The sequence below is a fragment of the Rhinopithecus bieti genome, unplaced genomic scaffold (genome assembly GCF_001698545.2).
Source record: "Rhinopithecus bieti isolate Rb0 unplaced genomic scaffold, ASM169854v2 scaffold_5750, whole genome shotgun sequence".
NCBI classification, from domain to species: Eukaryota; Metazoa; Chordata; class Mammalia; order Primates; family Cercopithecidae; genus Rhinopithecus; species Rhinopithecus bieti.
In genome coordinates this window covers 2127671-2154514 of record NW_016805082.1, presented here as the reverse complement: position 1 = coordinate 2154514, position 26844 = coordinate 2127671, and the positions used below count along the sequence as shown (strand labels likewise).

The window sequence follows — 26844 nt, the reverse complement described above, 5'->3', positions numbered from 1 at the left end:
TCTAATAAACATGATGGGATTTTATAGACCCATGATGCTATCCACTCCTATTTCAGGTTTATAAGTCTGGAATACTAAAGGTCAGACTCTAAGGTGGAAAAGCTTCCTGCTAGCAAACATCCCTGTTGCATACCAGGGATATTAAGCAAGCAACTTTCAACAGTCAACTCCAAGAGCATGACACCATGGTGTCTGATGGCTCTGAAATTTGAGGGTGCTATTCCTGTCAATCCAGAAAGAGTGAAGACTGTAGTTAACTTCAGTGATCTATGAACCTTTATCTAAAAAGCACCGTAAGACAGAGTGCATCATATCATTCAAAGGTTTTACACCACCACCCTTCTAGTCCTGCTGGTATTCCAAATAGGGTCACTGAGCCATGGTGATAGGGTTGAGGGAATACAACAAACCCCACTGACAAAGCCAGAACTTAACATCAGGGGCACTAGCCAGTAAGCTGAATCTGATCTATCTAATTAATGAAGCTATTTGTTGAACCCCAGAAAGGCCATGGCCCGAAGCAACACAAGCAGCTCTAGTTGTGAAGGCAAATGCAGTCGGAAGGCAGAGACCTAAGGGTTCCAGGAAAGATCCACCTCATTGTGATCTCTTCTAGGTCCCACAGATTTTTTTCCTCTCCTTCCCAATGGGCCTCTCTTGATGGTCCCAAACACCCAGTCTTCAGCATTCTGTTGTTCCTGCTGCTGCCCCAGAGTCTCGCCCAGGCGGACCTGAGGCAGACAGCCTCAGACGCCTCTCCCAGTAGCAAGCCCAAGAGGGTGATAAGTCGCCAGGCAGACCCAATCTCCAGATCAATGGGCGAGACCAACCAATGGGTGGCGAGCAGAGAAAAAGTGATCAATGCAAAAGGCGGAGGGAGCTGAAGCCACTCTCCATCTGCCTGGGTAGGTAGGAAAGGGAGAGACTGGGATGTGCAGCCCTCATCCGCTGCTAATAAATGGCTTTGCCTCATCAGGAAGCCATTAGGAAATTGCAGCCACCACAGCCCCAAGCTCCCTGGACTGAACTGTCTGCATGCAGCTGGTGAAAGCGCTCATTATCTCTGTCCAGACGACACTAGCTCACTACACAGTGCAGCCTAACCAATGAGCCCTCAGAATAAACTTTGGGCTTAAGTGGTGAGGAAGGAGGGACTGAAAAAGTCCTTTGAGATTGGGGAGATGCAGCACTCCCCCAGGTGCGTGTTCCAAGCTCCAGATCAGGAATACAGGCCCACCTCCTCTCCTTCTAGCTGCACAGCATTCTTTCATTCAGAAAGAGCTACTGACTGCTCATGGGCGTGGGGCTTCTTTCGGGGGTGATGAAGACATTCTGGAATTAGACATTGATGATTGCACAACTCTATGAATGTACTAGAATGCACTGACATGTACACTTTAAGATGGTAAATTTTATGTTGTATCAATTATATCTCAATTAAAAAAAAACAGTAAATTTTAAAGAGACAGAGAGAGAGGCCCACTGCTATGAGCCCACTGCTATGGCCCACTGCTATGAGCCCAACAATGAGTACCTTGGTGATGAGCACCATAGCTCCCTCAGGCAGAGTTTCCCTCTAGTGGGAGAAGGAAACACCACCTAAGCACACAAGCAATAGCTACATGCTCACCACACACGACGAGTGCTGGGATCACGGCTGAAGCGGAAGGTTTTGCAATGCAGACTGAGTGAACTGGCCGGGTCCAGAAGCACTGGGGGAGGGGGTAGGAAGCAGTGCATGTAAGATGTCCTGGGTGTAGGGCATGAGGGGCAGAAAGGGGGCAAGGTGTCCAGGATGGCACCCCTGGCAGACGGTGGCATTACTGAAAGGGAAGACGACGAGAGGATGAGATCTCCCACAGCCACCTCCGCCACCTGGAAATCCTTGTGAGATGGGAGCCCCACGATACTCACTGGGAGACCAACCGTGGGAGAGGCTGGGCAAGGGCCGTTTCCAGAGGCAGACACCTGGTATCTGCAACTGCTGAGACCACTTATGTGAGGACGAGAGAAAGGGCCACAGGTTCTAGAAGACAAACAAAATCCCTGAAGTTCCCTACCCTAAAGCTCCCAGAAAAGGCTGCCGAGTGCTCATTTAAAGTGATTTGTGCATCTTTATACTTACATGCTTAAGAGTCACATGGGGAAGAAGTGTCCATCAAACAGGGCTCTCTCCCCCTCCAGTCCCTGGTGGGGGAGACAGAGGAGAAGCTGATAGGGCGGTGGGGTGCGGGGGCGGTGAAGGCTCACTGTACAGGAACTGAGGAAGGTGCAGTCACAATACTGTGAAGCCAGGGATCTTTTTGGGAAATTCTTTTCCAAAAGGATCATGAATTTTGGCCCCTGGAATGCCCCAGAGCACCACTGATTGGTTCCCCGGCCCTGACTCAGATGGGGCTGGGCTCCACCCTCCATGAGTAAATAAACGGAGGGAGGGAGAGGGAAAGAGAGAGGGAGCAGAGTGGGCAGACAGGAATCAGAAGGCCAGGGCTGACTCTGGTTCAGAGAACACAGCAGATGAGATTTCAGCGACGGATGGTGTGGCAGAATTCAAGACATAATTCTCTGAGCCTTACACACCACTCCAGTTGGGATCCAGCCCTGCCTTGGCAGCCGGCTCAGTGCTGCTTTATAATATACTGAATTAGTCACTGGATTAGCAAGCACATTTACACACAGTGGCGCACAGCTGTTTAAAGACACAGGATCCCCTTTTCTAGGTGCCAGATTCTGGCTATAAATCAACCACTGCAATCAGCAACCAGCATACCCCAGAGGCGCACGGTTCCTGCAGACATCTTCCTTAGGGGAAGCCTGCTAGAACTGGGATGGCCACTTTCTGGGGACATGAGGGACAGCTGTGGCGAAGAAGGAAAGGTCGGTGGGCTTTTTCTGTCTTGAATCTTCTTATCTTCAGGGAGCTGCCAAATGAATTCACCGACCTGGACCTTCGGCGGCAGCCTGGCTCAGGAAGTCACACCTGAGAGAACAGGAGCTCTAATCCTGCCTGGCTGTATTATCAGGTACAGAGTTTTTCTCTTAAACTTTGAATGGCTAGGTCACCTCCCAGAAAAGAAAAGACTCCAGGACAAAGAAGACAGGACTTCAGCAATTACAATAATTTTAAATCCTGATAACATCAATTCCAAAAGCTGCCTCGTTGAACTGGCAAGGGCAGTGTCTAAAAATAATGCTTTAGAGTTGGAACCATAACTCAAGCCCTAACTCATGTTTGGTAAAAATGCGTGAGAGGCATTTGAAAATAATTGAACTGGCCACAGGGACGGCTCTGGCCCACTTGGTTATGGAGGTGTCAAGTGGAAAATTTTCTGTAACCAGGTTAACAGTAACCACAGTTTTAACAACCGCTGAAGTAGTAACAGCGACAGCAGCAATGAACTTTTGTACAGAATTTGGTGACCTACAAGATAATGGTTTATTGAGCCCCTGTGGCAATGAAAAAGTATAAAAGTATTTCACAGGAATTATCTCTAATCCTAACAACAGCCCTGAAAGCTCTTTATTATTATCTCCTTTGTAAGGATCAGAAAGGAAAGGTTTACAGAAGTTAAATAATTTGCCTAAGGAAAAATTAGTAAAGATCAAGCCTGAATTCAAACCCAGGGCTGTCTTACCTCAAAACTCTGCTCTTTCAAAGGACATGGTGCTGCTTCCAGTGAGGAATATCATTATAACCAACGTAATGAAAGTGAGGCTGTGTGATTCAGGGACTCAATTACTTACTATAAAGCACCCTAAATGTAAATATCTCTCCTTTGTCTTAGAGGGCTCACGTACCCAAAGAGAAATAGAGAGTTTATCTAAACTCTGTGTTGTAAGATCATGGTAAAAAGTCTGTGGCATAAAGAAATCCACCTGACAAATATAAGAACCAAGAACCAATTACTAAATAAGGTGAATTTCATTTAGGCTCCTCAAAACAGGAATTCATAAAGAGAAGATTCATAAAGAGATTTGTGACTAGCTTGTGTAGGCAGAGCCTAGTGTGTCTTCTGCACCAGCTTTTGGAAATTCAAGTATTACTTCCTTAGGACTTGCTTGCCCATAAAAACACTGAAAATATTTTCTTACAAAGCAAGGCAGTTGGGGGCAACTGAAGACTTGCATCTTCTTTGCTCATCACTCTCTGCCTGCACCATGCCACTAGGCGGATATTTTGATCAAAGCCAGGAGAAACCAGCGGTAAGTCACCCAGGGCCCAATCTCATTAAAAATACTAAATCGCTGTTTGGTTCACCCAGCACCCCAGATCCTTTGGAGACTTTGCAGTCAGCCTGAAATTTCAAAGTTCTTTCATCAGACCATCCATTACAGAAGAGGATGGGTGGAAGACATGGAAAAGCCACAAAGCTCCCTGCAAGACAGACCTTCAGAAATCCAGAAAGAGATTCCTTATTTTTAAAAATCTCCAGTTGAGTCAGAGGTTAACATCAGGTCCACCATGGAGACGCTGATTCATTCTGTGTGAGTGTTTACTTTTCTACAAACATCCCTCTTGCATCAAGTAGCTTCAAGCCCTAGGCTTGTGCCTCTGAACATCCCCTCCCTGGAGAATTCTCAAGCCAGGGTGGAGCTCTCACTTCATTCCTCAATTGTCCAATGTGGAAAGTGGGGACCAAAGCACCAATTCTGTACACAAGTTTAGTAAATCTGGCTAGCCACCGTCCATGAGCCTACTTTGGATTTGAAAATGCACCATGGAAATCAAGCGAAATGTTTTTTTGTTTTTTACTTTCCTACTACTAACACATCCCAATGGTAGATATGTATAAGTGAAATGAGTGCATTCTTCCTACCCCGATCATGACAAGCCTGACAGAGAACACATCACACAGAAAAACGTGCCAAGAATCAAGACCTCTTAGAACAATGTTAGAAAGTTTTCTCTCCAATGGATTCTGTCTAAGTAGGTAGGCCTTGGTAACTAGAAAGGTCTAAGATCAAATTTATGACTTGAAAACTCTATGGCTTTGGGCAAATTATCTGAACTTAATTCTGGACTCAATTTCTAATCTACAAAATGGGAATGAAGGTATCAACCTCAAAGGGTTGTTTAAAGAATGTGATGATGTATTTCTGTAAAGAACATTGCCAAGTATCTGACACATAGTAGGTAGTGTCTAAATATTAGCTTCACTTCTCTCACTCATCCAACTGAACTGCGTTATGTAAAGAAAAGCAAGCATCCAGCAGTTTTGAAGAATGTTTGGTTTCCATTAGGAGGCAAGGGAGGTGTAAGACTGAACTCTTGATCTTATATGAAATCAAGGATGCATTTCCTGTACACACACACACGACTCACCCTTGGGGATCTCATATGTATTTAGCATCCCCACTCCGTATCATATCTCCCACTAATTTAATAACACTCCTTGAATCACCAAAGACTCCAGAGTACTTTCTAAATGGGAACTCATTAACTTTCCCACTCTCTCTCAAAGAAAGGCAGCTCACTCACTAGGAGCATCCTTCTTGGAGAAGAATACAAAGATAACACAGACATGTGTCCATATCTGGTGGCTTAAAGTAAAGCCAGACTTGGGTATCCTGATTCTCCCATCAGACAACAGAAGGTAATAAGATGACCATCCTGCCCAGTTAACAGCGGAAAAAAATATTCAAACCAGGCAAAGCTAAGACCAAGGACCCCTTAGGCCTAACCCAAAACTATCGTTACATGGAGGCACCAAGTCATAGTGCTGAATCCCAATTTGAGGAGGAGACACACTTCGTGACCTCACTGGGATTTGCTTTATAAGATAACATTTTCCTGGCAGGCATTACAGTTAGTGCCCAGATTCAAAACAGCCAACTTCAAACTATTATCTTCATTCTTGCCAGAATCAGGTGTACCACCCAACTTCCCATCCCCACCTCCTCTTCCCTAGTAATCCAGAGGTACCCAAGGTCACTACTGGCTACTTAAGGTTTACACCCACTCCCAAGGAAACACCAGCAGCCAAAAGAATACTTCCCAGATCAAAAACCTGTCATTTGACCTTGGCATGCTCTGGCTCCCATAATGACCAAAATAAGGTCCGGCCAGCGGGGCTTACATTTTTTGGTAAGGAACACCACATTGTTTTAGGGAGATCATCTGATATAACTCTGCTAAGCTCTGAGTGTCTATACGTGGTGCCACAGCAAATACCCTATGTCCCAAATGGAAACTAGCAGGGTGAAAAAATTGTTCATCTAAGACAACATTAATTTCTGTATGCCTCCTTGGTACAGTTCTTTTCCGTAACATGCAGCTTAAGATTTTTTTCATTTTTTTTTTTCCTGAAGCATTCCTCCAGTTACATGAAGCTCTCACTGATTAAAATAGACCTCCTTCACTAAAAGGGGTAAACTGAGGCACAGAAGAACAAAGCAATGTGCCTTATAGTTCAGAATAGGTAAACAAAAAATGGACCTCTATTCTTTTCAAATCTCTTTAGATTAAAAGAAAAAAAATTGTATTTCTCAAAGTCCAAAGTCAACCTTCTCCAAAGGGAAACTGCATGTCTGTCTAGTAACCTATGGGATCATTCACATTTTTTTTTCCTTGAGAAGGAACTAACTTGCCAGCCTACCAACAATTTTGCCAGTGCCTTGGCATCATGCATATCTGCACAAACTTTCCAGAGCCTATGTCATAGTGATCTGTTCAACCTGCTCAAAGCTCCATAATCCTAGTTACCTGTGCATAGTGACCAGTGCTACCTGCTCAAAGCTTAATAATCAGTCAGCTATGTGGGACTTGTTACAGATACATAAAGTATGTGGGTGAAATCTACCTCCACCAAAAGAGAAGAGAATGCCTTGCTGACACTTTGATCTCAAGCCAACATTTATTATTAACATTATTATTATATTTAAGTGAATGTACTAGATACTCATCTAATCAAAGAAATGCATGTGGCTGAACTCAAATGTCAGGGGATTTGGAGAAACTGACTGGAGCTTCACGTTCTAACTCTCTGCTTATTTGCCCTGGAACCTTGGGAGGGGAACTTGGCATCGGTGCACTGCACTTTCCTTATTTGTAAAATATCGGTAGCTCTAAGGATTACCATGAGCTCAAATGTGGTGAGGTCACATGGCAAACTGTAAAATGCTACCAGATATAGCCAAGTAACTAAGATGAACTAGCAAACAATATGCACAAACGGACCTTAGTATCTCTCCCAAATTCCACAAACACCCAAATATTGCTGAGAATTCTGAAAACAACAGACATGGAAATTTCAAGTTAGCTACAGCTGGGTTTGAATCTAAACTCCTCCATTTAGCAGCTTTGCAACCTTGGGCAAGTCGTTTCATCTCGGTTGCTTCATCTATGAAATGGCAATAATAATGCTTCACTATTGGGGCGAAATAATGAGGATACTGGCACAACGTTAGCACTCAATAACTATTAGAAATAAACAGAACAGGAGGAAAAAAGAAAAGATGGGTGGAGATGAGAAATGCTTACACAAGCACCAGCAGATAAACTCGATACTGTCATCAATGATAGTTTTCTTTGTTTTTCCCCAAAAACTGGCAGGCTGAACTTAGGTCCCTGCTTTGGAAAGAGAAGGGTAACTGTGGCAGACCTTTCTCGAAATGTAGAAATAACATCAATCAGATGAGACTTCAGATAACACCCATGTGCGGGCACCGCTCTTGCACCGCCGCCACACCCCAGTGTACATTTGTAGCTTCCGGGGTGGCTGGGGAAGCCAAGGCAGGTGGTTTCTTGTCCGCCTCCAGCTCTGCCAAGCAGCCTGTGCCCACTGCAGGGCCAGCCAGTGGCCGCCCAGACACCATTCTGTGGGCACCCAAAGCACGCAGGCCTGGCCCTTCCCTCTGTGCAAACAGCACGCCGGGGCCCTGACTCACTGGGTCTGTCAGGAGAGGCACTGCCATGGCTAACAGCAGAATGCATTCCCCAGGCAGGAGGGACTGTTTCTGACCAGAGCAGTCTATCAAGAAGACACAGATTGGATGAAAGAAGCTCATCACTCAGCCCACAGGCTCAGCCCTGCAGAAGCAGCTGGACGGGCTACTTCACCTGCTGAACCCTTGACTTCCATTTCCTTCCTCCAGGTGAGAACCCGCACTGGAGCTGCCTTCTGCTGCAACTGCAGCAAGGGCTCATGGAAAAGGGAAGCTGAAAGGAAGACCACGAGGAAGGCATGACTCTTGGTTAGTGCTACCTGAGACAACATGCCTCCATTTCCCCAATGGTGAGCTAGGCTGGCAACAATTTCTAACATCTCTGTTTCTCTGTGGAAGTAGCCCTTTACCAAAGCACCCAACATTCCCCAATGATTAAGTTGTTATTAACAGAATTTGGGGATTAGGATGCAAATCCCCATGTTGCCTACCTCTTGAATGGCAGTCTACGCTCCCTCCAAGCCCTGGCTGTTTTAAATGTTACCTAAAGTCATAGGATGTCAGTGTTAGGAGAAATCTGACAGGTCATCATTGCAATGAATTTATTTGACTGATGAAGAAAATGAGGTGCATAAAAATGCAATGACTTGCCTACGGTCACACAGACAGACACTGATGCAGAGTTGTGACTGGAGACCAACATTCCCGGCTCTCCAGCCCACATTCTCCCCACAGAGTGGATACTGTTTATTTCGTACACAATATTTATTCCTACTGGTAAGGAACAAATATGATAATCTGTGATTCTTCATTGCATTCTGTGCATTTATTTCATATCTTAATGATGTCAGACAACTGATGCATAAGGTATGGAATTAACTTAAATTTTTGGCCAAAGATATCAAATAGGAAAAATGTGTAGGTACTAGAAGTATAAAAGTCAGTTACATGGAAACTCTTCCACTGAAAATTTCCTGTGATAAATTTCCTAAAGGGTATTTCAAAATCAGACTTGGGCGGTGGCAGTGGCTTATGCCTGTAATCCCAACACTTGAGGAGGCCAAAGTGGAAAGATTGTTTGAGGCCAGGAGTTTAAGACCAGCCTGGGCAACATAGCGCGACCTCATTTCTACAAAAAATTAAAAGAAAATCAGACTCAACAACACATTCTTAGTTTGAACATGAATGATATTAATGCATCACCCAATTCTAAATGTATCACACAACTCTAACTGCACACACAAAAAAGTAATTAATAGAGAACAGGTATAACACCTGACACATAGTGGGAGACACTAAATACTTCAAAAAACCTGTATCTACAAACTCTCACCAGGCTTAGAAGATTCCTGTGCCTGACTGAGGTTATTTTCCATTTGTACCTTGAAAATATGTACCTGATCAATTTTGTCATCTTCTCTGAGGTTTAACGCTTATTCTGATAAACTGATACAGAGGTTTTAAGAGCAGTATGAGTGGGAGGGAAAGTAACCAAAAAAAAAAAAAAATTACCTATCTCATAAGCTTACTCAATAACTCTGCTCTGCCCTTAAATATCCCTACTTTCAAAGGCAAAATTCATCCTGAGGTTCAAAACGCTGTTTGGGTCCTGGCCTCCTACTTCCTTCCTTCATCCCTTTCTACAAGTAAATTTTTTTCCTTCATGTTTATGTAAGCATCTCTTTCATTCCAAACTTGCAGCACTCTTCCCACGCTGCTCTCTATATGGAAAATAATCCTTTCCCTGTTCTTACACCTCCTTCAAATGCTTCAGAAGTGCCCCTGTTTCCCAGGAAGCTGACCTATGAAACTAACTTACCACTGTTGCAAGAGAGAGCTTAACAGACACAGAAAATACAAACAATCATTGATCCACACATATTATCATAAATGTAAACACTGGTCCTCCAGAATTTTTTGCCATGGAAGCACCTGGAACCCAGGGAAGACTTCATCTGAGTTGTCCTGACCACCCATTTACCCATGAGGGATTTAAAGTATTCAGAAATGACCACAGGCAAGAAGTAGAAACAACAGACCCAAAACTGTCCGTGGGACCACCTGAGCCTGGAATTCCTAACCAGTGTAATGTTTGGCCCAGATGGAGGCTTTTCCAAAAATCTATGTAATATCACTTAAAGTTGTTCATTTTTAGTTTTACGATTTCCTTTCATTCATTCTTTCATACTTTCTTACTCTTTTCCTGTTCTCATTCTTATTCTTGTCTTTTTTTAATTCAAAAAGAATTTTGCAATTGAATCCACCATTGCCTTCCTCCCCTTCTAAAGAATTGAGGGCTTGTTTTTTATTTTTGCTTTTGTTTTGCCCACTTTAATGGTACAAAAGAAAACACAACATTTTTTTTGCCCCTTTTTAGCCCAAAGTAAAATTTCTCATGTTCAATAAACATTTAAACAAAACAAAATAAAAATCGTAATTGTCTTCACTTGTGTAATGAAGACACATCCCTCTACTTCAAAGTTCATTTTATCTCTCTGTCACACACACACACATATGCTACGTGCAGAGTTTACAGTTTCTCCACAGAACCTTGCAAAGCAAAAATCAATGGCTTATCACAGCTACCCAAAGCTACCAAGAGGTTTCGAATGCTTGAAGTGAACTTGTTTGAGATTGATTTGGGTTTCTCAGATGCTGAGAAACAAATTTAAAATATAATTCATGGTTGGGGGAAAAACATACTAAACTTAAAGGGCTTCAAACTCTTAATCGTGCCCTATTAGCTTACTTAAATGGTCTAAACCCTAAAATTAGCAATTGAGAGAAGATATTCTAGAAAATATGATTGCCCAAATTTAGTGTTTAACGCGGGTGACCCTCATCTGTGGGGAGAGCCCCAGTTAATGTCTATCATTCTGATGCAATTATTAATAGTGCCCCTTTATACTCTCAAAGGTATCCCAGCTTGGGTGGTAAATTATATGGTTTCCCTGTCTCTACACCATTATGATATGAAGTCCAACAGCCTTAAAATTTCTAATGCTACTTTGGGTCTAAAAGCACTATCTGGGTCAATATTTTACAACTCTTAGAGACAGTACTAAATGCTACAAGAAAGAACAATTGAGAAAAGTGGAAGGGGCAGTAATAAGCCACATTTGAAGTGTTAAGCGACAGGCTTGCACCCAAGCAGCAGACACTGGAAAGCACCTGGGAAATATGACAGAGTTGGCCAAGTGATCAATAAAATATTTACGGCTTGAATAGCAATATTTTGAGCATGTCTGTAAGCATGGCTCTCTGCCAACGAAACCAGACCTACCACAATCCACCCTACAGACCTATGTCTTTCTGTGTCTGCATGGAGATTATAAACTATACAATGAGAAGGAAAAGGGGACGCAGATAGGCCGAGGCTTCAGAAAAGCAGCCAAGTAGAAATAGCCTGTTTATGCAATTTGGAAAACATCCACTGAAGTTTTGAAAAAGATATCATCAACTCAACAGAAAAAAAGAAAAAAAAAGCAGAAAGTAGCTACAGACACATGACAAGTAAAAATGATAGATTTGGGAATAGCCGTGACATTCCTAAACCCTGAGTTAAGAACAGCTTAACAGCTGTGAGAGAACGATAGACCTAGAACACTGCAAACACAGAGGCAAATGCTATTAGAGGTTCCCCGTGAGCAGGAAAATGGAGCCAAGGTTTTCATTAAGGAGCAGCTAAATAAAAACACGGAGATGAGGCTGTTCACACACAAATTCCTCTCTGCGGTGACAGTGTGGGCCCAAGCATACTAACTATTCGGGAAAATGCTCTGCATAATGCAGTAATAAAGAAACCAATGCCTTAACCTTAGACAAGTGGCAGGGGAGTGTGCCTGTCTGTGAGCCATGGGCTGGGACAGCTGGCAGGCCTGTGGGTAGACACCTGGGGCTGTCCTTCCTTCCTTGTGCCAGGACAACTCCAGACCATGTGCCCTGACACATGGAATGGGTTTTTTTAAAAAACTAAATTTTAGAGGGGAAAACAGAATTTATTTGAGGCACAGGCAGCAAATGCAACTGCCTATGGCCTCTCTGCAAGCAGGAAAATTAAATTTTAACTGCCTTAAGAAAATGAACTAGTTTACCAAGCTATGTCTCATCATCCTGATTATGAGAGATTCAATGCACAGCAACATCAGTGATGAAAGAGATGAAATGGGCAGAATCTGGAGGCTCAGTGAAGGACTGACCTTGGAGATTAACATAATCACCTTCCCACCTGGGAGGGAGCCAAGGCCATCTGGAAGACGTCGCAAAAACAAGAACCCTGGTTCGCTGCCTCTCATTCTGAGGTAAGCATTGCTGGAACTTTTAAACATAGTTCTAAAGCAACACATCTGGACTGCCAGGCCTTGGGACAGCCCACAGGATGGACCCTTTCCCCAAGCCATACGAAGCACTGGGCTAACAATGAGGCCACCTGATCCAGCTCAGGGGGGTCTTACAGGGATACAAGGGAGCCAGTGTACCTCCTGAACCCCTAAAGCACCGACCAGCACTGCCTTCTCACCTGCTCATGTTCTAATTTCCACAGTTTTTGAGAATAACTCACAATTTTAGGTATCAAATGCCTACAACGTCTCATCAGTTTCTAAATTTCTAGAGTGTGGCCTTAGGCCAAGAATGCATCTCTGAGAATCTCATTTTCCTCATCTGAAAAATGGAGAAAATAATACTTCCACCACACCTCAGAGTAAGTGTGAAGCATAAAAGTGCTCTTTTATCTGACTGTGCCCAGCACACAATGCAGGCTCGATGTGTGCTTCAGAAATATCCCAACAACTTTTGAATGACAAGAACCTACCACCTTCCATGCAAGCTCATGGAATTCCACTACAGCCGTGGATTATTCATTACACAAACCAGAGAGACAACTGTAATTATACTGTCACTGTAGCCATTGTAGTTATCCGCTGTATTCTGAAACAGGGAGACTCTCCCGAAAAATCCTGACCTACACTAACCAGCTCTCAGTTTTGCAGAGATTTGATGGACCCCAGTGACCCGGGCTCTGGGAGGTTGACCACCGGCTGGTTTGTCTCCTAGAGGGAAGCGATGTTCCTACAGGGTGGTCTGGCCTCTTTAAGAGAAAAAAAAAAGTTACACAGACAAAAAAACAGCAACACAAACCAACCAAAAATGCCAGGAATGCAAGCTCTGCCAACCAAATAAATAAATAAAATAGGAGATGCTTTATAATAACTGGACATGATGCATTTCTCAGCCCTGCATAATTGAAAAGTTGACTTTTCCATCAACCCTGCAAATGTTCCCCTTGCCTCTAGACCTGGTAGCCTTCCTGCTCTGAGGTAACAATGACAGTCTCCATCACCCAAAGTAATTGGCAAACCCCTATGCCTCTAACTGTGAGAGTTTGGACTCCAAGACACTCTCTGAAAGTTACCTCTCACTGTTTGCTCCCTGGAGAAGAGAATGAAGTTTCACGGGCATGAGATCTCAGTCAAGCAGGTGAAAAGGCCTCCTTAACTCTACTCTTCATTCCCTCTCAAATAATAGATTATCAGGAGGTGCATAACACAGCCACCTTATCTCCTAACAAACATTCAAGGGCCTCTGAAAATTCTACACTGATCACGATCATTTTTTGTTGACTTGTTTTGTAGTTAACTGTTAAATAGGATTTATTATGGATCAGGCACTGTTTTCAGATTTTGCACATATTCATAGATTTAATCCTCATATTCATCCTATGAAGTAGAATGATGACACTCATTTTATAGAGGCAGAAGCTGGAGCACAGAGAGATTAAGTCATTTGTCCAAAGTCACACAGCTACTAAGTGGCGAGCTGAGATTCAAATCCAGACAGGCAGGCTCCAGAGTCTCTGCTCTGAACCACGGAGCTCTTTAGTCACTAATGGAGTGTGGTCGGCAGGGATCTGGGAGCACAGTGAGCGAGTGATCTAATAGACTGGGCAGCTCTGCCCTTCTTTCTTGTCTACACTGATGAAGAAACAAAGACCGACCAAGCTGAGCAAGGACAAAGCTGCTTCCTATCTCTAAGTATAATGCATGTTCCCGATGGATGTATACCCTCTACTGAGGGCGGGTGGGGCCAGAGGCTGATCCTTTTATTCTTATAAAACAGCAAGTATCCAGGATTAGAGCTCCTGCTCTTATATGGACACTAAGCTCACGTCACCAAGAAGGTAGAGCAGAGTGCTGAAGGAAAGGAAAAATTAAGTGCCTTGGGAATGTGTTGGCTTTGGCACCTGGTCCCTTTGCAGCAGGCTCCACCAGGAGAGAACCAGGAGTGAACCCAATGGCTATGTTTGTTTTTAAGCTATTTAAGATCCTTGCAATCACACTGTTGCCATCAAACAGCATATCCCACCTTACTCTTACACTTGCAAGGAAAAGTCAATTCTAATGTTATTTCAGACTATATGTTAATTTAGTACTTAACATTGTCAAACTCCTGTGAAGTCTCAAAATAGAAGAACAGTACATAAAGGTTCTTGGTCAGGTCCTAGCCAGGAAGACAAATAATCCAGGTCTTGTGGCTCCTGTTTGGACACCCCACTTCCCTACTGCCTCTCTCTGGAACTCATGAATTTGGGATGGGGTGGGGAGAAAATTCTGGTTTAATCATTTAAGCCAGATTAAGATCCCACACTAGCTGTCTCCATGCATAAGAAACTAAGCAACCCAAAGAAATCATTCTGACAAATATTTAAGTCACAGCTGTGGATAAAAAGCTACGCTGTGAGAAGTTAAACTTTAAACACATGTCCTATATGGTCTGATGGGTAAGGCAAATCCGCACTTAGCCAATGTCTTGTCCTTCCACTAACAAAAGCAGACAGCCCTGGCCAGAAACACTGTTTCTCCCAACCTTGCTTTGCACCTGCAAGTTAAGTCTCAGTTGAGATTTCTTTGCTGAGCTTTTGGAAGGTATCTTGCAACATTACTCAAAGCAAGATACACTGCAAAGTTAGAAACATGAATTGACTGTACTTCAGCCACTGGCTCACTACATAGTTTTATGTCAATTATTTACCTTTTCTGTGACTCTATTTTCCTCTCTGAGGTGTGGGTATAATGTCCACATATAAGCAACTAAAGGTCTAGCAAAAAAAAAAAAAAGTTGATTATAGTCTATATATTTTTTCAAGTTTTTGTCTTTATTTTTTCCAAGATAATAAATATTGGTGCTAGAAATCAAACCTCTTTACAATGAATGGCAGGAGACTGCCCAATTTCTTTAGCCAGTTGAAATTTTGTTGTATTGAAGGTCACATATAAAAGATGACCAGTGGCTTGGAAATCTTTTTTGAAAAAGAAAGTCATTGCAAATATGCTTATTACAATGGACTTTGACTGTAGCATTAGGCTTTATTGTCCCCATTTTACAGAAGAGAAAGCTAAAGAAAGTTACTTGCCCAGAGTTTATTTTTAATCAATAACTGAAATGAGGGGACCATATACATTGTCTCTAATATTTAATATTAAATTACCAAAAAAATTGCTTCGGCTGTTCACTGTGATCTGAAACATGTGTTGCCAAGGGTTCTTTTTCATTCCCAGGATGAAAGATCCCTTGTAGGTATGTGGACTGACATATCGACACGATATTTCCCAGATGACCAAATCTGTCTCTTTCCCCATAAACACCCATAACAACACATATAAACAAGTCGTTCTTAAGGAAAGGACCTATTAGTTGAGTTTATATCTTTGTTGTGAACTATCCTTTCACTTCTATATATGGTTTGAATCAACTGTGACAAATAGAACTCGTTCTAGCTTCCTCGAACCCCCAAACACAACCATCACAGAAACATCATTTCTGAATCGTAGGCCTAAATGCCTTAAATGTCTCCATGGTTCCAGTTGCGCTCTCGGCATTGCTCCCACCACCATCATCCTTGCGAGGAGACACAATCTCAGCCTTCTGTGCACAGCAGTCCTGGAGCTGAATGTCAGGGGGCCCAGGGTGAGGGGACATGACTTACATGTCTTTATTAATATTTCTGAAGGACCTCAGAATGACAAAACATCAGTTTGGTTATGTTGAAAGTTTAAGCAGAATAAGAAAGGGTTAAAGTAAGCAATAAATTATGGCAGAGGCAAAGAAGTGTTAACCACAGGGCGCAGCAACTAAACTTATTGATAATCAGATACAACAGAGGAGCCTGTTCTTGCAATTAATTATTTTCCAGGGTGCACTGCCTTCTCCCTATATCTTTCTATATACTTTCACCTCCAAAATCACTCATCTCTAAGGATAGCTGGCAGTGCCTTATCCTAAAAGAAAGCATCTTTGCCTCTCAAACTACATTTGTTTCAGAAATTCTGTAAGGCCAGATTCTCTTAAGTTGCTTAGCTATATTTGTGTCAAAGACAAAAATAAATAAATAAATACTTCCTATCCTTCTCTTCTTCAAATGCATATAAATGAAAGAGGTGGACAACACCATGTACCAAAGACACAAAGTCACATTTGGGTGTTGGATGCTTTCCTTCCAACGGACCTTTGGTACCAGAAGAAAAATTTATGGCAGATACGAAACATGGGTAAAGTAAGTAACCTACAAGAATAGGGTCGGAAGTTTCTCAAAGTTAAGACGATAATTTCAATTCTCCTCCGGTCTCCTCACCCTCAACCCAGAAAAAGAGGGGCAAGGCATGTGACAGGGACGCTTGAGGAGGCAAGAGCTCATTTGAAAATGTGCCTGAAGGCCAACCCGTTAGACTGCCCGGGGCCCTCCACCCAGCCTCAGTTCTATCGGGGACGTAGAGTCAGGGGATGATGTCCTCTGAGGCAGCGTCCATCTCCCCTTAACATTAAGAAATAAGGCCAGAGGGTTCTCGCTCATTTGGGAATACAAAAAAAGCAGGAATGGGGTACTGGAAATTCTATAAGCTTTTCCCCACCACTCACAAAAACACAGCTGTGAAAATAAATACCACCCCCAAACCAAGGGTCTAGGGCCACCAACAGTCCTCCTCCTCCTGCTCCTCGTCCTCCTAATCCAGCTGCCAGCAGCATCCCCCGCTCCTGAAGAAATGCACCGCCCAGAAGGGAACGGCGAAAGGGGAAGAAGTCCAGGGGACCCCGGCCTCTGGCCGAGAGCTTGGGTGGGGGCCTCGGCCGTCGCCACTCACCCGGGGAAGGGAAAAGCTCCAGATCGACTTTTTCCGTCTTGATGATGGTGAGAGTCGGCTTGAGATCGACGGCCGCCTTCATGGTGCCAGGAGTGGGGGACAGATGGGATGGTTGCAAGTTTGCAGTTACTGTTGTTTTCTTTTAATGAGGATTAGTAACAGGGGAAGGGGGGGGAAATCCGACTTTCTTCTCTAAAATCTCAAATTCCCGCTGCCTTTCTCTCCCCCGCGCCCGGACGGTGCGCGCCCGGCACTCCAGGGGAAGTTGGCACTTTGCGGCGAAGTGAGCGCGCTCGGGTCCCAGCCTCGCCCGCGCCGCGCCCGCTCCTCCTGCCCGGCCCTCGCCCGCTCCCTCCTCTCCGCCGGCGGCTGCCTCGCTCGCTCTCGATCTCCCGGCCGCTCTCCCTCCCTCTCGCCCTCCCGCGCTCTCCCCTCCTCCTTAGGGCGTTTCTCGCGGTGCCGCGTCTCGGCCCCTGGGTCCGCGCGCCCCTGGCCCGGCGATGTCCGCTGGGGGGAGCGAGGGGCGGGGCGTAGGGACAGGGCGGGGCATCGGGGCGGGGCCGAGCTCCGCGGCCAATCGCCGCCCGCGGCCCAAAGNTTCTTCTCTAAAATCTCAAATTCCCGCTGCCTTTCTCTCCCCCGCGCCCGGACGGTGCGCGCCCGGCACTCCAGGGGAAGTTGGCACTTTGCGGCGAAGTGAGCGCGCTCGGGTCCCAGCCTCGCCCGCGCCGCGCCCGCTCCTCCTGCCCGGCCCTCGCCCGCTCCCTCCTCTCCGCCGGCGGCTGCCTCGCTCGCTCTCGATCTCCCGGCCGCTCTCCCTCCCTCTCGCCCTCCCGCGCTCTCCCCTCCTCCTTAGGGCGTTTCTCGCGGTGCCGCGTCTCGGCCCCTGGGTCCGCGCGCCCCTGGCCCGGCGATGTCCGCTGGGGGGAGCGAGGGGCGGGGCGTAGGGACAGGGCGGGGCATCGGGGGCGGGGCCGAGCTCCGCGGCCAATCGCCGCCCGCGGCCCAAAGCGAAAGGAAGGGCGGGCGAGCGCGGGGCCGGGCCGTGGCCGCGGAGGAGCAGTGCACGGAGCCCGGGGCCGCGGAGCCCAGGCAGGGGCGGGAAGGGCCGGGAGCGGGTGGGCAGGCTGGGCGCACAGGCCGCCTCCACCGTTTCGGGAAAGTCCGTCTGATTCTCCACGCATTCTTGAGGGCTTGGTCACCCGCTCCCGCCCCCTCCCGGTAGCAGCATAGTTTTCCAAGTGCGTGTACATCATTCATTCACAAAGACTGACACACAGGACGTGAGGCATGTGGATGAAGGCGAGCGTGCGGCAGGCGCAGGGGATTCGTGAGCCCGTGTCCTCAAAGGGCTTTAGGAATATTGGACTCCAGCCGGGTCTTGAGTCAGGGCGTGTGTTTCTGGAGGACGCTTCAGTTTTTCAGAGCCCACCCATGTAATGCTCCTGCGTTGGCAGGAGCATCCAGAACGGGACCCCAAGCTAGAACCCAGCCATGAACTTCCCTAAGCTTCCAGTTTACGTCCAGCAGTGGTTGGGTTGAAGGGGAAGTTATAATGTATTTCTAATGATTCTGTCCCTCTAATTAGGTCACCATTGGCCAAAGCTTTGTCTTTCCTTTCAGAGACTCTCCTCTTTTAGATAAAACTAATAACCCTCCCACGACCGCCACCAAAAAAGTGATGCAGAGGCTCTGTGGTTTTGAATTTCTGGAGTACATCATTGGCAGCCATGACAGAATCACAATGCACAGTTTCTGTTCCATTTGGGAACTCCCAGCGCTTGAGATAAAACAAAATGAACCCGAATAATTCATGGTTTGCCACTAATACATTGGTTGTGATAAATAGAGATAATTTGTCCTAATTAACAAATCAACCAGTATATGCATATCTAAATACATAGCTAGAACCAGGTATTGAGCTCCATCTTTGATTAACAAAAAGATTTAACAGAAATCTTCCTGAGCAATCTCAGAGAAAGCTATTTTTGATGTTTCCTGATTTCTAAGCACATTTGAACTCCCAACATTTGACTGCAACTGTAACCTCTGCCTCTGGTAAGTTTTAACACACATGCTTACCTTCATCTAAACCCAGTTTTGTGCCCTTGAAGCCTTAGTAATTTGCAGGTTTCCTACAGCAAATCGGGGAGGAAGCCAGGAACAGAAATATCTGACTCCTGGTCTAAACTCCAGATTAAGTCCCTCCTTAGTGACCAGAGGAAAATATTTGTATGTGATAGTCCTAATTTTTGAAAGAACAAAGACTGTTGCAATCCAGCTGTGTTTCCACAAGGTATGAGAAAACAATGCTGGCCTCCAGATGACAAGAGCAGACACTTCTGGTCCTGGGAAAAGCCTAGGGAAACAGCTGATGAATGAATTGTACATTTACACGTCCAAATGAACCACAAAAAAAAAAGGTTCTTGAATCAATCCTGCCTTACTCACTATGAATTCATCAGGAGAAGAAGTGAACAAATCTAGAGTTGCTTTGGGGAATTTTGTTTTGTTGATGTTGTATTAAGAAAATGTTGGCATTTTTTAATCCAAGTGTGAGTACTTCTCTATTTTCAAATGCAGATTCCTCGGAGCAACTCCTTTCTCTCTTCCCCAGTCTGCTTCTCAACTTTCTTCCCCAGACTAGCCTAAACACTGCTGCTAATATCCACCAAAATTAGATACTAAAAAAGCTCGCCATGATTAAACTGTAAACACTTTCCACTCTAGAAATGAGGAAAATTATTCTTTTCTAATTCTTCAATGGTGACAACTCAAATAGTCAATCATCCTTTTCCTAACCCAGTCCTGAAGCACAGAAACAAAATGTGTGAGTGTCCAAATCAAGGAATGGGGTTGCGTAAAGCAGGAGGTTGGAGAGATAGCCAGGCGCCGCCACCACAGGCTGCCGGGAAAGTTACATGCAGATGATATTAATTATGAATATTTATGCCATCAGAAGTTATGCATCTAACCCTGGATTTGGATGAAGAGCACTAATAAGGTCATGTTAAAATATTTTTTACATATTTGAGATATAATAATCCCATCAGGTCTGCAAGGGTCATGCTTCATTAATCAATGTTGATAAATGAAATTTTTATTCATTCTCTTTTTAGGACACAAGTAGATTTTTCTAAATGTTCATATGGACTTTAAGTGATATGCCTATGTTATCATATGCTAAAAAAATGATGCCTAGCCTAGTGCCTAAGACATTACAGAGCTCAATAAATATGTGTTGAATGATGAACTATCAGCTTTTTGGTCACTATGGGCTTCCTAATTCAATGGTTAAGTGAGTTTGATATGCTCTGGCTTGTGAAGATGAACTAAAAAATGTCAGGGGCTGTGCCCTTTTCCGTTCATAGTACAGCAGAACCTCTATCCCTGACACTCACATCCGCTCAGTTACATGTATGCCTCAGTGTCCCCACCAACCAAACAACAGCAGCCAAGTTTTGCCTTTCATCCACTTGGGCAAGATACTTCAATACCATATCTGGTTTTTAAGGCACTCAGGAAAAAAAAAAATCAATCAAAGAAATACTTCTTTGCTTGTGCTTGTACTGCAGCAGTCTGTTCCTCCTGCATTTGGGAAAAAACAGAATTGTATTTTTAAGCATTCCTTAGACTTCAGCTAATTATATCCTACCAAGTGCTGAATCGCCTTACACGAGGAATTGCAAGTCAATAAGGGCCAAGAAAAGTCTGCAGGAGTTGGGAAACAGAAGAGTGGAGCTAGACAATAATATTAAGAAAATAGTCAGCTTCATACAGGAATTCCTCAAGCACATGGAGTATGTAAAAAGCATACTTTCTTTTTTATTTATACTCCCTCAACTCCACCCCAACTTCAATCAAAAATAAATATACACTTAATGTTAAACAATCATGGAAGACAGGCTTTCCCTCTCCAGAAGTATCCTAGCATGTTGTCTACTCCTGAGTCTTGAACTTCAGCAAAACAAAGAATCCCTGAGTTTTGAGCTAAAATATGCTTTTCTGAAGGTAGGTACAAAAACATTCAGACCACTAACGGCTGATCCAGAACCAGTTTATGACTCACAGATGTTGATTTACTGGTATAAATGTAAGATTTAGAAAAAAAAAAAAAAAAAGCCCTCAATTAACAACAACCTGTCTGAGCTGCATTTGTGGTCTCATTTTTCTCTGAGAAGAGGCAACAGTCTCTGTCATACACAGAAACAGGCTTTGAAAGCTTACCTCTAAGGCAAGTGGTTTTGATGTGATAAGTTTAGTCATTAAAAAGCACACTAGGGAAGAAAAATGCCTGGCACTTCAATATCTACATTATCGAGCAGCAATAAAATGGCAAATTAGAGATAGGAAGGAAAATTAAAATAACTCTCTTAATTAAACTTGGATGCCAAAAGGCCTTAGGGTCGGTTAAGGGACCCAAGTCAGGGGACTCAGATGGTACTGTAGCTGACTGCGGGCTGGCTCTGTGACCTCACCAAAGCCACTTAACCTTTTTGTGTCACAACCTCATCTCTGTTTCAGGGAATAAAATCACCCCTAGCTCTCCCTAGAATGGAACACAGACTCATTGGCTATTGTTTAGAAGGCACAATAAACAATGAGGGTAGGAGGAGCTGCAGTCAGGAGGGAAGAAGGGAGGGTGGGGTGGGGTTGGGGGAGAGGGGAAGACTTGGAAGCCTGTTTGCCCTGGAAAGCTCTCTGTAAGAAAACAAAGAGGATGGTAGTGTGGGCTTTGGAATAAGACTCAGGTTCAAATTCTTAACTCTACCAACTAACCAGCTGAATTGCCACAGGTAAGTCATTTAAACAATCCTGAACCTCAGTTCCTCCATGTTTCAACTAGGGATAATAATAGCACACACCTTTGAAGGCTATTTGAATGATTAAATGAGATAATGTATGCAAAGCATTTAGCACAGTGTCTAGGTGTGAATTAGTATTTGATTATTTTTATTAAGATCTAGTACACAGTAGAATATGTGAGAAATCACATTAAATGTCTCTCTACAGCCATCCGTTTGCAGAATAGCTTGGATACTCAATTTACTTGAACTATCTCCAGGGAGAGATAGAACAACTATCACCACATTTAATTTAAAAATCTCTTCAAGCCCCTTCCTCAGTTCTTAAACTGGCAACCTGCCCAGCATCAGCCTCACTTGAGAAATTCCAGAACTACCTGACTGAAGAAGAGAACTACAGATTTATATTTGTTTTGAGTCACAGAAAAGTGATAGTTTAAATTCTGAAAGAAGATCACATTTGTGGTGCCTCCTTGGAGACAAAACCTTAGGTCTTGGGTTTGTCACATGTTAGAGCTCAATGGGAGTTTATTAGTGCTCTCCAAGTCCAGCACTCCTATTTACCAGAGGAGAAAAAAGAGTCTGAGTGAGGAAATTATTCTTTCCAGGGCCACACAACCTAAAAAAGTCAGCACGAGTACCAGAACCAGATGCCCCGACAGCAGTTCTCTCCCTGGCGTCTCCTTGCACTTACTTTTCATTTCACTTTGGCAGGAGAAGTACCAGACACCCTTGAGACACAAGGCAGGATACAATGGACATAGGAGCAGATAGATGAGGAGACTCAATTTCTAGAAATCCAACTTTTTCTCTACACTGGATGTATTGTCTCTGGGCAAGTACATTGCAGGATAACCATACTATGGTTCCCTGTGGGAGACAGCTTGGCATGGGCTGTCAGGAGAGAAAGGGCCTGGGTTGGCTCTATTGCTGTCTGCAGTTTCTTTAGACTATAATTATGAACCATTCAACTGCATCTGCAGCCCCAACAATGTGGAATGGATTGGCCTAATCCACAGACCAAGCGACATTTTAAAATCCAGCAGTTTAGACACATATTCCTCTTGCAGCGAATCAAACATGGCTCAGACAGGAAGAGGCAAGGAGCTGCCCAAGGTTAGAGGGTTCTGAGGTCTAATCCACACCCAGTGTTGTGTGCCTTCCTGAAGCAGGCTGAGCATGTTGCCTGGGATTGCTGCGAATGCAGAATGCAGGTTACTCTGTGAGCCTTTGGGGATCATGTAATTGGGATTCCAATTTAAATTGTCCTGAACGGGACTCTTGAGGAGGTAGAGGGATAATGACAATAGCACAGATGGCAAGAGGACCAACATCCTTTAATAATATGACAGAAGAGGACAGTCAGTCTCCTAGAAGCTCTGCATCCCAGGGCTACAGGATTTCACCCACGGTCCAAGGCTGCAGGTGGTTTCATCCTGGCGGAAGGCTAAGGCCTTCCTCTGATCTTACTCTGCTTTTCTCTTGGGTTACAAAGACAACATCAAACTTCAAAACAGATGTTCTCTGCAGTTGTGGTTTGAATCTTACACTAAGACAATTTCACTGTGGAATCTTTTCCCCTCTCCCCACTACTTTCATTTAAAATGCCAAATCAATTGCCCCAAAAGACTAACATTTACCACCCCAGATCAAGAAGCAGAGATGAGTGGAGCACAAAAAGGAGAAATAGCCCTGAAAGGAAAAGGGACAGTGGTACAGGAGGAAGTAGTGGAAGGGAAGTCCTCTGAGAACAATGGAAGGGGAAGTCGAGGACAGAGAAGGAGAGGAGATGAAGAGGTAGAGACACAGTGATTTTATGTTCTTGTCATTCTGGGACTTCAGTCCCCAAGATTTCAAAATGCAGTTAAGACCTAGTAAAGTATCCCATACTTTAATTAATTGTCCTGCATGGCCAACAGTCATGGAACTACAGAAAACAGATAAATGGGAGGTCCTCATGCTGGAAGAGATGCAAAGGATCTGGGATAGAATGGAGGTGAAAGGATCTCTGGAGGTCACAGAAGACGCAAGGGAAGGTCAAGCTGAAAATCTAGGCAGAACACAGAGTGTGTTTCTCAGTCTTTTTCTGACATGTACATTTGCTGTACACAAAGAATTTCCCTCACAGAAGCTGTCACCCCACCCCTGCAAGTTGCCACTTTTCTGCTCAGCTCAAGAGCACACTCCTAGTACATATTTGAATATGCGCGTCAGTCTCCTACACTCTTTAAAGGCAGCAACTGAGGTTCGGTCATTATTACACTCCATGGTGTTTAGCTCAAGGTAGTAAGAGCCTTATAAATTATGTTGATTATTTAATTAATGAACAGTTAACTTCCTAACATCCTGTAACATTTTACAGAAAACAAAGCTCAGATACCAGTTTTGTTTTGCTTAGTTCGGTCTAAAGTGAGACTCAAATTTGCCCAAAGTTTAAAATTAAAGAGCCAACCAACTGACTCATTTCAAACTAAAAAGGTCTTCATAAAGTTTTATTCTGTTCCTCCCATTCCTCCCATCCCCTTAAAGGAGAATGTTGCTAAGATCACAACATTCATTTTATTTTTTATCTAATTTTTTATTCTGAGACTTCACATAAAAAATGACATTTGGCTCAGCACAAAGTAAATCAGTTGTTTGATCGTCAGCCTGGACATTTTATATATCATGCTATTCATATTCTCAGATGGCTGCTCAGAAGCAGTCTTCAGGAATTTCCAAACTTTGAGTTGAATCTTTTATTTCACTGGTTACCACAAAGGTAAGATGTGTAACTGCTATATACATTATTTGTAAGATAAGAGAAATACATGAAATGAACTCAATTTCCTCCATCTTTATGAGAAAGAATAGACTGTTACATGCTTTATGGTGAGCCAGGGTGCTTATCACAAATCCCTTTCACCTTCTCAAGTTTAATCTGTCAGGACTCTAGAAGCACTGTATTTTGAAATACATCTTCTGGCTATACAGATGAGTCTATAGTGAGGAAGGGTATGGGATGGAAGTAGAAATGGGGGGACATGGGGATGGGCTGAGAGTGAAGATGGAAGTGAAAAGGACAGGGAGGATCAAATGGAGCTGCTACCATCTAGCAGGTGGCACAGAAACATATAAAGCAACCCTAACTGCTCTTGTCGAAGTGGAGTATTACTCTCTGCACTTCATGGTTTGTAGCTGCTAATGGGTAATCAAGATGTTGGAACAGAAAAGGCAGCTGATCTTAAAGCCTAAAAACCAAGGAAATATTGGGTTTGGTGAGGGCTCATCATTTCTCCTGAGTTCTGAGGGGGAATCATGAACACACATTATTTTACATCACTTCTTCCAGAACCAGTTCCATACAAGAGTCCCAAGAAAAATTGATGTGTCACACTGAGAACATCCTACTTAGCCAGTAAATATAACATTCTTTGAATATGCCATTGCAGTCATCCACAAACATTTTACTCAAGAATCTATGCCTATCTTACCTTAGACATCCTTCATTGAGCAGCATTACAGTGGCATAATGAATTAACATGAATCCTAGTTTCACCAATGCTAACTCTCCCAACAGAGGAAATAAAACGCACAGCACTTTTTAAGTTCCCATGCTGCTTCAATCCTCTTTTCTGGTATGTACTCTCCTGAAAAGGGTGCCCAGAATCTAAGTTTCATAAATATGCAGGAGCATAAATTCATTAAAACAACTTTAGGGTATCCAATGTAATTATTCATATTTAGAATTTACTGAGCATCAAGCATGCCAACGATGTAAAGTTGATAGATTTGAATAAGAAGCTCAAAAAGGGACATGCCAGTTTCTCTGGCGTTACAGCTCACATTTGATTCTCAGCTCTTAAGGACCAAAAAGAAATGAAGTCTTCTTTAATTTACAAGAAGCCAGCTGTGCTCAATCCACATCTTGCATCAGCCCTGTGAAGGAGTCAGAATGTAGTGGATGGTCCTGCCCATGACTCATGAGGTGGAACACACCCAGCTCACATCTCATCTATCTGGATTGGCTCCCATACAATAAAAATCTTTCTTCCGTTGAGTTGATGAAAAGAAGAGAAGCAAAATGGGCATGTGTGACATGCAAGAGGGCGCCATGTAATCAGACAGGCCTGCGAAACACTTTCAAGAGTCCAGGGCTGGCAGTGATAGGTAATGACAGGTAACGTGCAGAATGAAGAAAGCAGAAAGCATATAGAAGGTGCTTCTTAATGGAAACGTGTTTCATCAGAATGATCAGAAACATGTGTTCTCCGCAGATTGGGAAACCATCTTGAAAGACTTCATCACAAAAAGGCCTTGGGTAGGATATATCACAAGGGACCTATCCCGGAGGGGTAGGAGGAGGTGCAGCTGGGTGGGGAGCTGGCAATGGACTGTGAGAGGAAAGAACAAAGGCCAGTCAGCGCTCTCATGGCAGATTCCCAAGAGAGAACCCTTTCCAGGAATTTTAAATTCTGAATAATTGTTGAGAATTTTTAAAAATCAAGAAGATTATAAACTTTTCTTTCAGGGGATTCCACAGCATTGAGAGAGACCAGATGGCTGGCAACAAAATTCTAGACCCAGGAAAGGTCCAGCCTCTATGTATCTGTCCACTTGTAGTGAGCTAATGCTTTCTCCTAGAGAGGATTTGTCTAATTGAATTGAATTGAACTGAGGTGTGGAGGTAAAAAGGCTTTTCCAAATAAGTGTTCCTGTTTCCAAAGAGTCCATACAAAAACCTGCAGTTTCTTGCCAAGCAGAAACTACCAGGCTTTGGTTTCCTCACTATCGAATAAATTCAAACTCTAAAAGAACCAGGGAGGCAACATAGTAGAATGGGTTAAGAGCACAAGCTTGGCAGTAGATAGACGAGAGTTTGAATTTTAGCTTGGTTGCTCTCCAGATGTCAGTCTTTGACCTCAGAAAGACTCAGTTTCTTCATCTATAGAATGGAGATGAGGAAAGTACCTAGTTCACAGAGTTGAACTGAGATGCGATGAATGGGTGCCAAGTGCTTTGCACTGTGCGTGATGCAG

General features: G+C 43.9%; 1 protein-coding gene across 3 annotated transcripts in view; it reads right to left on the bottom strand.

The window, feature by feature from the left end:
• The window catches only part of ETS1 (ETS proto-oncogene 1, transcription factor), a 129212-nt gene that overhangs the window by 46068 nt on the left and 56300 nt on the right, over positions 1-26844 (bottom strand). Inside the window, exon 1 of one of the 3 annotated variants that reach the window (XM_017871200.1) lies at positions 17022-17480. The exons of the other annotated variants lie outside the window; for them this stretch is intronic. Within the exon in view, the coding sequence (XP_017726689.1) occupies positions 17022-17103 (82 nt within the window). The 5' untranslated portion in view covers positions 17104-17480. Of the gene's footprint in view, positions 1-17021; positions 17481-26844 lie in introns of those variants that run through there. 3 annotated transcript variants of the gene reach the window in all.